This window comes from Ambystoma mexicanum, chromosome 3q, assembly GCF_040938575.1.
Source record: "Ambystoma mexicanum isolate Mex_15411 chromosome 3q, UKY_AmexF1_1, whole genome shotgun sequence".
NCBI lineage: Eukaryota > Metazoa > Chordata > Amphibia > Caudata > Ambystomatidae > Ambystoma > Ambystoma mexicanum.
This window is the reverse complement of record NC_090926.1, coordinates 1046939147-1046951177: the sequence shown is the minus strand read 5'-3', so window position 1 is coordinate 1046951177 and position 12031 is coordinate 1046939147. Positions and strand designations below refer to the sequence as shown.

The 12031-nt window shown below is 42.8% G+C and overlaps 1 protein-coding gene across 1 annotated transcript in view; it reads right to left on the bottom strand.

Annotated features, from left to right (window-relative positions):
- Nucleotides 1-12031, bottom strand: part of DNAH17 (dynein axonemal heavy chain 17) — an 8024690-nt gene that overhangs the window by 4531930 nt on the left and 3480729 nt on the right. The window contains exon 30 of the mRNA XM_069655242.1: nucleotides 7523-7675. Within this exon, the coding sequence (XP_069511343.1) occupies nucleotides 7523-7675 (153 nt within the window). The remainder of the gene's footprint in view (nucleotides 1-7522; nucleotides 7676-12031) is intronic.

Genomic DNA, 12031 nt, shown 5'->3' with positions numbered 1-12031 from the left:
AACAGTTTTAACAGGGTTGAATCATTGTGCTAAATATTCCAATGTTTCTTGATACTTTTTGTTTTGCCTATATATAGAAGCCTGCACGGGCATTTGATTTCATATATTGCCCATTTTGTGAGGCAGTTGGTAAATAATTTAAACTAGCGCATTCTGGGCCTCATTACAACTCAGGCGTTAAGGATTAACGCCGTCGTTAACCCTTAACGCCTGATTCCGATTTTAACGGCTGCTTCTAGCAGCCGTTAAAATCCATGGCGCTAAACCGCCTTGGTGCTAATTACGCCACCGTCATTTACGGTGGCGTAATTAGCGCCTTCCCCACTCCCATTATGCCCTATGGGGCAAAAATGGGAATGGGGAAGGGTAAAATGGGAAATGGGGATTTACCGCCCCACTCACCTTGGAATGGGGCGGTAAATCCGCCATCCACCATGGTGTAAACGTAGTTTACACCATGGTGGTAAAGTTGGCGTACTTACCGCCTGGGTCCTAATGACCCACTCTGCCTTTTAAGTCGATTTCTTTCATATCTTTTGTCAAGGTGCAAACGGAACATTTGCCACATTTAAAATGACCTATGACCGGTGGTAAGTGCCAGGGTTGATTGTGAGATTTGTTTAACTTTTGGTTTCTCATACGTGTGCACTAGTTTATCTTTTAGGTTGGGTGGTCTCTTGAAGATGAAATGAGGTTTGTTAATGGTGAAATCCTCAGTGTGTAAAATGCCCCGACTTTTTAAAATGGTACTTCTCAGGTGGTGGCTGAAGGGAGAGAATATCACATATGTTATCTTCTCTGCCTGTTGTCTGAGATGTTTTGTAAGGCAGCTCTGCCTACTGATGTTACATGCTTTTTTCTGTGATCTTCTGATGATATGTGGTGGATAACTTTCGAGCCGGTAAGAATTTAGACTCAAGTAGGGAAATGGATCGACCGGTAAGGGTTTTGAGACAGTGCCAATTAATATTGAATACTGATTGCACAGGCAAGCTGATCAAAAGCAGTGGGAGGGGCAAGGAAAAGCAATGTTCTGGTGCCTTCTTTGACACATCAGATGTGGAGAAACCACAAGACAGCACCGTAGAGGTAAGACACCTCAGGGCTGATACCATATGTAACTGGAAACGGGCTAAAACAATACAGTAATTTTGCGTGTCCTCTCCGGTACACAGGCTCGATGACGACATCCCGGGGCCAATTACATCCTCAGGATTAATCGCTAGTGTTTTACAAGGCGTTCTTGTGGGTGGACCTGAAGCCCCAGGAATCATATGCGACCTTGATTACACCAAAAGACAAGGGGGGTATGGGATACCCTGATTTCTTTGAATATTATAGGGCTTCCCAATTTTCACATCTTAGCTGATCACTTGTGGTAAAACACTGAGAAACAATGGGTAGGTCTGGAAAACAAGCACTTTACGCCAGTACCCTGGGCGAATGGCTCTGGGTCCCATATCGGACTATGCCATTCTGGAGCACCCAGTTTTAGCAGTATTGTGGTGTCTTTGGCAGCCCACACAAATCATGAAGGGAGTGATATCCTGGCCATCTCCCCTCAGTTGCATATAGGCTCCCACTATTAGAGATCACTAAATAGACATAAGTCGCTTTCAGCCCCAATATGAGGAAGGTTTGGTGAGGGCAAGCCAGATGTGGAAGGAAGGTAGTTAGAGGGAGCACAGCACGGTACCACGATAACACCACTACACTATCGGCAGTTGAGGAGTGTACTGCGAGATCCACGCTGGGGGGACTCCACTCACAGCATTTGAGCATATCTTGAGTGAATGCCAGGGTTCAAGAGGGGTGATAGTTCAATTATATAGTGCATTGCTTACCAGGGGCCATCTTGCACAACCCATCACTCAGACCAAGTGGGATGCAGAATCAGAGCTGCAAAATCCCCCAGACACATGGGCAGTAATATATAGGGCAGTAAGGAACACATCTATAGCCATACAATACAGGAGGTTATTGATGAAATGGCACCTGACTCCACAACGGCCATCAAAGAAGTTTCTGGGTATAGCACCGCATTGTTGGAGTGGGTGTGGGGAGACAAGTGACTATTGGCACCAGTGGTGGAGTTGTGCAAGGGTGTAGATGTTTTAGAAGGAGGTCCTGGGCTGGATACAAGCCATAGACGGTATTTCTTGGAAACTGTCCCCATTGCTAGTCTTGTTCGGAATAGCGACGGGCGCAGAGGAGACAAACACAATTCTTTCCCTGAAATGTACGAAAACTATGTTTTGTTTGTAGGGTGGTGAGAGAGCAGACTGTGTCTGTGTCAGTTTTAATCGTTTCAGTGCCTCATCGATTTTGGGCCCAAACAGACTATAAAACTCAAAAGGCATGTCCAGCACCTTCTGCTGTACAATCAGGCCTAAAATTGGTTCAGTGGAGCCATCCTTGCCTTCTGAGAACTACCCTGTTGGTAATTTGTTTAAAACCAGTCTTGGCTAGGTCACTACTATGGTTCGCAGCTTCCACCCTTCCTTCAAGATGGCGATTGCTTCGGCATGTTTCTGTCCTGGTATGTGCTCCAGAATGGGCACCAATCTATGCCACATTGTGCAGTCATACCTGGTCATGATGGCTAGCGCGTTGGCCACTTTTACTGTGGTGGCCCCCACTGTAAGTACTTTCTTTCCCGGAGCATCCATCTTCCGGCTTTCTGTTTCTGGTGGCACAGTACATTTATGTGTCTGAGTGTGCGAATTCCTGATGGCTGCCGCTGAGTCAATCAACTCTGGGGAAGGCTGCGTGAGACACTTGTGAGTGGTTTATGGTGCCTGCCTTTAAACGCTGGGTCTGTAAAAGGGTGTCTCATGGTACCGAGCACCACCTCCCACACATGATCGAGGATTGAAACTGACACCACTGATGGTCTTCTTTTATTCATATAATCGGACAAAAAACATTATGTTTGGCCTCATCCCCTCCAAGGGGATGAGGCCAAACTACTGGAAAGCTTTTGTAATGAGCGAGTGGAAGGCCCCAATCCCATCTGGTGGTGATGGTTTTGGGGTTTCCTCCAGCTGGTAATCCAACTGATCCTCATCTGTGTCCCACTGGTCATCATCCTGTGGTGGTGATGTAGTGGTGATGTAGTATATTGTGGGCCTTGATCTGTGCCCGTATCAATAAGCTCCCCTTCCTCTTGTTTGGTGCACTGTATTTCTGCTGTATTAGAGCCTGTACCCCTGGATGCTGCTCACCTTTTACGGCTGCGATGGTACGGGGAGAGCGATCTCTCTTTGTGTTTTTTGTTTCTTGTCCACTTTTCACAGGGGAGAGACAGCCATTTCTGGCTGGTGTCTGAGTTTTGCAAATACAAATGGATCTATGAGTGGACCCCCTGCCGTTCCTGTGCATCTTTGTGGTGCTGTAGTCCAGCCGGAAGTCTAATGTCCAGTTGAATGAGTAAATTCTGGAGTATGGACAGAACCTGCAGTGAGAGAAGGAATTGCAGATTTAACAGGGGTTCTTGTGGTTGTGGACGCTGCAGGAGACGTGGTGTTCTTAATGGCAGAGGTGGTTGCAAGAGCCTGCCCATGGTTGTCAACTTGTCAGAGTCAGAGACCACTGGCGATGCATCGTGTTGAGTTTCAAACTCGGAATCCACTTTGTACTGCAGGATGTCCGCGGGCATGACCTATGAATACGTGATTGGCGAGACTGGCGCAGTGATTGGATGGTGCTGGATTGTTTCTTGCACCCCTGATTGGTCCAACTCTGCCTGTAGCAGTTGTATGGATTCAGCATTTGCAGGCTCCTGCCTGTGCTTTTCTTGTTTCACGGTAGAGATTTTGCCATCTCTGGTACTAATTTCCCTATAGGCAGTTGTTTCTTGTCCACCGCTGGCAGATGGTGTTTTTCCATCAACGAGTGGTCTCTGTCCATCAACGAGCGGTTCTTGTCTGTCGAAGAGCGGTTCTTGTCCGTCGATGAGCAGGTCATGTGCATCGATGAGTGTTTCTTGTCCGTAGACGAGTGGGTCTTGTCTGTCGACAAGTGTTGGTTCGTTGATGAGTGTTTCTTTGATGATTGCCTTTCTGTCGTCGAGCTCGTCAACGGGGAGACCCTTTTTTGGCGTGTTTCGTCATTGTCGGTTGTTCGGACGTCCTTCCCCTTTCGGAGTCATCGACAACGACGTTGGCTGTCAGGTCTGGCCATTAACAGTGATTCGTTTTATCACTAATTTAGGCTGGCCTTTCTTCAGATTTTGCCCTTTTTGACCACCAGGCTCCTTGAGGACTCTGCCTCTGAAGGGGGGTGTTGGTCTTCATTCAGCCAGCATACCAGGTGACTCTTTCTGTCTTTCAGTGTTTTAGAGCTGAAGATTTTACATAGTTCACACTCTTCAGCAGAGTGGAGTGGGTGAACGCAATAAATACATTCTTCAAGCCTGTCTCCCTCAAAAATGTGTTTTAGGCCAAAGTTAGAGCAGGCTCTAAAAAGGGACTTCCATCACTCCATATTCACTGTCCCTCCTTTTTACTTATCTGACAGAAAAAATGTAAGCGCCTGAAGATAGAGTTTGATGATTTTGAAAAGATGTGAAGATTTCCCTCTGGAAAAACACACGAGAACTCCTTCCAGCATGAGCATGCGGTTAGAATCTGAAGGAAGGATGGTGGGGAGAAGCTACATACTCGACGTCTAATTGGTGGGGACCAAAAGCACCCAAAAGGAGGGCAATGAGATACAAAATAAACACCTACAGTTTTTTTTATTTACTATTGTAAGAAGTTACAGTAGGATTCCCAGCCTAATGATGGGGAATCGTTCATAGCATGTGAATCAATGAAAGATCCAATGCTGGAGAAACTTACAAACCATGGGATTAGGATCTGGAGCTTTCCAGTTGGCCTCCACCCTTCTCCTTAGAGCAGCAAGAAAGGGAAGAATATGGTCTTTAATACCAGTGATGTCATCCTGCATCCGGCTCATAAACTGCAGCAGGCCTTCCCCACCCCAGATATTCTGTTACCCTTCTCATGAGTGTCGTGTAATAAGCATCTGCAGGAGCTGAGGGCTCTGAGCTGGTGAATTCCACCCAAAGAGAGGCGCAAAGGCGACTTGCATCCCTCAATAAGTCAACTAGATGTTGCATCTTGGACTCCTCCGAAATAATGGTTTCAGGAACATTTGGTGTCCCGGTGTCCAATTCAGAATCCTCTTCCTTCTCATAAATTGAGGGCATACACTTTAAAAAGTATTTTCTTGGTAGAGGTTTATAAAGCTTCAAAGGTTCCGTTGATGGCTTTGACGATGTTGACTTCGAGGTACTCGACCCACTTCCCATCAAGGTAGTAGAAGGTTGAGGCCTTCTTGAGGGAGCAAAGGTTTTGAGCCTGGGCTCAATGGAGCAACAGGGTCATGGGCCTTCTTTGGCTCTCTAAATTACTAAATACTTTAATGTGATATAGATTGAAAAAAAAATTCAAACTTTACACATATTACTTTTACATAATCATATACAGAATACAAAAAATAAAATACAGTTTATACAATTATATAAATATAAGAGTAGAATAAAAAAAAATATCAATTATGTACAAAATAGAAAGGGAACTCCATAATAAAATACATTTTAAATCATTTCAGTCATTTAAATCCGAATATCCATCACATTTTCAATCTGAAGCCATACATTATATAATGCAATAAAAAGATGCATATTCGCTGTATTAGTACAGTATAGCCAAAATTGATTTTCCGGTATGAATTCCAGATTATGGGCAAATTCTCCTAGATACTTGACAATTGTGGGTCTCATTATGGTGCATTCAGTTAGTAGATGCTTGGCTGTCTCCAGACTTTCAGGTAGATTACATATACGACATATTCGTCCAACCATTGAGATCTTTTCCCTAGGTCCCACATTACACATGGTCGGAAGTTGCTCCATACGGAAAAGAATAATAAACCGTCTTAGCCTTGTTGAGGGGCATAGGTATAGATATGCCTGAGGATTCCTGGCTCTCTAGAAGGGGATAGGAGAAGCCGCCTGCGCAAATATTTTTAGCATTTGGACACGAAAGTCCTCACATTCCTCGACTTTAGAAGCTGAGTTACCGGGGCAAGGAACTCTGCAATATGTGTGCGTATGCAAGAATTTGAACAAGTTGGCTTCAGTAAGTCTGTGTGTACGAGTGACTGAGTAATAGACTGCACAATTGCGACGCGTTTATGTGTTTGTGTGAGAGTTTGGCAGGGTGGGGAAAGACGAAAGGTGCTGTGGGTACTGAATCAGCAGCATGAATGTTCTTTTTTCTTTGGCATGCTGGTACATTTTGTGAGCACAATTATCAAGGTGTTACAGTTGCAATATTGGTTACATTCGGGCACATCGGACATAAATAAGTATTTTACACGGCCATGCTGGAATACATCATAGAGCCAGGAATCATGACCATGTACTTTAAAGTGCCATGCTTACATATACTGTAGGTGCCAACGTGAAAGTACATGAGCCAGTATTTTCCAGGGCCAGGCTGTCATGTAGTATGAACAGACACATTATGAACATGTACATTACAGTGGCATTCTTACGTATTGTGAGCCATATTATGAAAGTGTCTTTCAGTTGCAATTCTGGCTTATATTTGGGCACAGCCAGCATGAGCAAGTTTTCCACATGGACATGCTGCTAGATATTACAGGCAACGCCATTATAAATATACTTTATAGTGGTATGCTGACATATATTTTGGGCACTAAAATAAACATTTTTACAGGGGAATACTGGTATGCATTTGGGAACAGTCAACAAAGGCAAGTGTTTTAGGGTCACATGTGGTCATAGATTGTGGATTAGAACATGCACCTTTACAGTGTCATATTGGTATATATTGTGGGCATTGCCATGAAAGTATTTTTCTGTGGCAATGCATACATATGGGCACAACCAGAATGGAAGTGTTGTACAATATACAGCTGTAATTATTACCCCATATGTATGGTACTTGATTTACCTATCTAGAAAGGATGAAAGGCTATGTCAGCTATGCCATCCGTGTGAAGTGTCCGAGACCAACACTTTAGCCATGTACTATACACCCTTGCCATAACCAGTTTCTCTAAACAATGGTACTGTAAAATGCATATTAATTAAAAATAATTATGTGGGCCTCCTTCCCCGATCCCTACATTTGCTACTGGCACCCTTGCTACAATCCGTTGCTCACACTAATTCAGGGGAAACATTAGCACACCACTAAAGAAAAATATACCCCACACCTGACCTTCAATCATTTACAATATAGCTGCCTGCTCAGGATCCCAGATCACCCAACATCAAAAACGGCCACTGGAGATGGGTGGTGCGAAGTTGGGCCACCTGGCATCTCCCTCAACGTGCAACTCTCGGTTGTGAATGAAGTGACCTGGATATTGAGTGGGTATGTGCGCAGGATCCATTCTGCACAGATTCACAACTCTTAGCGAGCCACCTCCATTCAGTTATTCGTGTTGAGCTGGGTACAAATCATCATTGATTTAAATTACTAACCTGTCCTGAACAGTCACACTCTGCATCAAAAATTACATATTCATTTTCTTTACTATACATTCCTAGAGCAACTTTTATAGGCTTCTTATTTGCATCCATTTTGAACTCCAAATTGGACATGCTGTCAAATAGTTTAGATAAGTGGCGGCTGACCTAAGTAGGAAAAAAAAGATATATGTTTGTCAGTTGTCATAAGGAGATTTGCACTTTTAGATTTTAACTATGTCTGAACACCTGATCACTTGAATGACAAATGTGCTACAAAGAGGGCAGCACACTGACATCTCCTACCGCAAGCAATGGAAGTTCACAGAAATCACATAATATTTGCTTCTAACACTTTTGCTATATAACAATAATTAGTCTATAGACGGGCAAAAACATTTAACATTGCAATTATATATTACAGTTTTCTACAGATTATGCCAATGAAATGAGTAACATATTACAATTGGTCTTTTTTCGTTTTCTTTCCAAACAAAAATAATAATAACGTTTCATCTCTAGTCTTTACGTTTTCTAGATGGTGTCAAGAAACCCCCAAAATGGTGGAAGAAGCGCTATGCAAGACCACTTTACATAATGTTACATATGGAAAAGAAACATAGAAGTTAGGTACTAATTCAAGGCTGCATGGGTGTCCAGACAACCATTCCCAATAGGCAATATAGATGTATCTGGTGCACCAAAGTCTCAGGGTTTTTTTTGTTGCGTTGTAAATCGTTGCAAATGGCCTTTTTCATAGTTCTGTAAATAAGGCGCAATTTGCAGCACCCTCAATATGCACATTTTCACTAACGCAAATGTAATTGTGCAACAATAAGGCTTAGTGAATGACCACCAGCGAATACGGCCTTATTTTGCATATCTGGATCACAAGACGAATATGAGCACAATCCTTAGGGAATTGGTCTAACCGTAGTCTCGAAGTTCTTCATTCACTAGGCTATTTTTTCTGTTGTAGTTATGGAGAGCAGGGCATCCTGAGGCCCAGGGTGACCTGGGGCTTAGTCCAAGCATGTCCTTATACTCGCCTTTAGAAGAGGCCCATGACAATTGGAACTGCTTCCCGTTCTCTCGAAACCACGAGCCGATTCACATGTCGTCCTGAGTTTCTACTGCCTCTGCGGCAGCAGGGATAAACTATCAATGTCTGCAGTGAAATAATAAAAAGGAGGCAGCTGGAACCCTTAAATCTTATCAATCACTGGACCGTCCTACTTGAATTAACCCTTTGTTTTGTTAAAAGGCTCCTTTCACAAAAGCAAAGATGTTCTTTTGTGGGCAGTGAATTGAATTAGAAATAGTTTGACATGTTAGGGACAGTAAAAAAGCTGAGTATGAACAACACTGAGCTGGCAAGAAAAGAAAAAGTGACTTACCGTAGTGACTCTGTACTCCTCCATAGTCTCCATTCCTCCATACTGTATGAGCACCCCCGCATGGGAAGGTGACCCAGAGCTTTTTGCACCTCATAATATGCACGTCCCCTTTACACATTCTTCATTTAGGTGCGTGTAGGCACAAGGATAGGGTGACTACACACGCTGTTCCTGCCCTCCAGTGCCACACCTCAGTTCCCTTATACGCGTCCACTGATCCCTCATCTTTGATATACTGATATCCTGCTTGGAGTCTCAGAATTTTTTTTATGACAACAGAGGACGCTGTGCTGTATCGAATCGATGTTCCTCGATGGTATCCATACCTGTGCTCTGATGCAACCTCAGTGATGGTGTTAATAGCATGTGCTGCGCCCGCTGCCTCAGTTCTATTTTACCCTTTTCTACATAGCTGACTTGAGGACTACAAAAACTCCCAGGGGCTTTGAAAGAGAGAAGTGTGTTAATAAATTCAACCACCATCAGTCAGGGGAGTACGCTGGAAGGGGGATGAGAAATCCAAGGGAGGAGCACCCAGTAGAAATAACTTTACCAGTGGTAAGTCATTTGTTCTTCTAATGAAGTGTGTCTTTTCACAGATTCCTCATCTTTGATAGACTCCCATAGCAGTTTCATAGAAGGAGGTGGGACCATTGGATTTTTCTTGCTGGTTTATATGGGTAAAAAAGCTTTCCCAAACCTAGGGTCGTGACCCGACAAGGTGTCTAGACAGTAATGTTTTTAAAAGGTGTGTAACGAAGACCAAATTGCAGCATTACTGATGTCCTGCACTAGTACACCTCTCTGCAGAGCCGAAGTGGTTGCCACTCCACTGGTGCAGTGTGCCCCTAGATTTTCATGGGCATCTTTCCCAGCTATAGAATAACATTCTGAAATACACAGAATGTTCCAACGTAACAAAGTTTGTTTAGTCGCAGCCTGTCCTAGTCTGTGTCCAGTATAACCAATAAAGAGTTGATCATCTTGCCTGACATTTGCCATTCTGGAAATATGAAAACGTAGAGCCTTTTTAGCATCAAGTCTATGCAACCACTCTTCCTTCTTGGAAGGATGAGAAGGATAAAATGCTGGTATGGTAATTTTTTGTGTCAGATGGAATTCGGACACCATCTTGGCAAGGAATAAAGGAAGAACCCTAAAAACTACCTACGCCCTGGAAAATATAGTGAAAGGAGGTTTACATAATAGAGCTTGTAGCTCGGTCACTGTGCAAGCAGAAATGCTGGCTACTAGAAAGATTGTTTTGAGGGTTAATGACATGAGTGGTCAGGTAATGAGAGGTTCAAATGGAGCTCCCATGAAAATGCTACCAAGTTCAGATCCCAAGCCGGGACTATGAAAGGGACCGGTGGGAAAATATGTGTCAGTCCGCTGAGGAACTGAATCACAATGGGTATCTTCTAATAGAAGCCTTACTCTGATGTGCGTTTAAATGGTGTCCAGTCATAATGTCGAATACAATAATGTCGAAAGTCAAAATGTCGAAAATATTTATTCGAAAATAAAAATGTCGAATTACAAAAATGTCGAATTTTCGATTTTTTTTCGAATTAATGTTTAAATAAATAATTAATTAATTATAGTTTATAAAACATAATTTTTTTAAATGGTTAAAGGTATATCCATGGTGAGTGGGGGGGGGTGGTTGGGGTAGGGGTTTGGGATGGGGTTTTTTAATAATTAATTATTTAATTAATGTTTTATTAAATACTTTTTAAAAAAAATTAAAGGTATATCCATGGGGGGTGTTGGGGGGGATGGGGAGGAGTGGAGGGTTGGGGTAGGGGTTTGGGATGGGGGGTTTGGAGGGGGACCCCCCCCCAATAAAAAAACGTTAGTATGTGTGACATTTTACATACTTATTTTAACATTGTTTTTTCGATTTTTTTTCGACATTTTATTTTCGAATTAATGACTTTTTCTATTATATGTATGTGTTTTCGACATTTTTGAATTCGACATTTTTGAATTCGACATTTTTGTAATTCGACATTATTTTTTCGATATTATGACTATAAACCCGTTTAAATATGGATATCGCTGCCAAGTAGCCCCTGTTGGGCTGGGTGTAGTAAAAATGAAAGTACTACAGGTGTACTGGAAGTGAAAGGTTTATTATCTTTAGCTCTACAGCAGCTGCAAAGCGTATTCCAATGGCAGTGGTATAGGGCTTTCGTTTCTGGCATTCTGGCCAAAAGCAACACCCCATCTTTTTTTTAATTTTTATTTATTTTTTATTTAATTTATAGTGCAATTGGTTATTTAAAACCTTATACACTTTACATATAAACATTTGTAAAAAAAAAAACATGTGTAAAAGGATCTATTACAAGCAACACATTTATTTATTTATTTGCATCGTGGTGCTGTTACATAAAGTCTTGCTGGTTACATAGGATAAGAGATTTTCGTGGTTACATGGCAAGCATTAGTTACAGTGCAAAGTAGTGCTTCGTGGTTACATAGCGAAGGGTGGTTAAAAGTAAAATTTACATGGGAAGGTGGTTACATGAAGATCCTAGGCAACATTTTGGGTTGGAGGATGCAGGGGGAGCAGACTGTACGGAGACTCTGGAAGCATGCAGTGGCTAGTTAAACAGAGTGGTCTTGAGAGATTTGCAAAAGATGGATAAGGAGGGTTCAGCTCTGAGAGAGTTGGGAAGGGTGTTCCATAGTTTGGGTGCAATGTGTGGAAAGCCAATGCTGCCGGCATTTGTTCTTTTGACAGCTGGAACTTGGGAGTTGGTTGGCAAGGTGACTTCTTTTAGGGCGTGTCGAGGTGTTCCTAAGTATGGTTTCTGATAGCTAGGAAGGGGCAGAGAGATTGATGCATTTGTGTGCAAGTGTGAGGATCTTGAAGTTGATTCTCTCCTTTACTGGGAGCCAGTGTGCGTCTCGTCTGATCTGGGAGATGTGGTCTCTTTTAGGGATGGAGAGAGCTGCGCGGAGCGCATTGTTTTGAACTGTTTGGATATTGTTAAGGTTTTTTGCAGAGGTGCCTGCCAAAAGAGCATTGCAATAGTCAAGTTTAGCTCCTATTGTGGCGCCTGCGATTGAAAGTCTGTTTTGGGTGATGAGAAAGGATTTTATGGCATTTATTAATTTG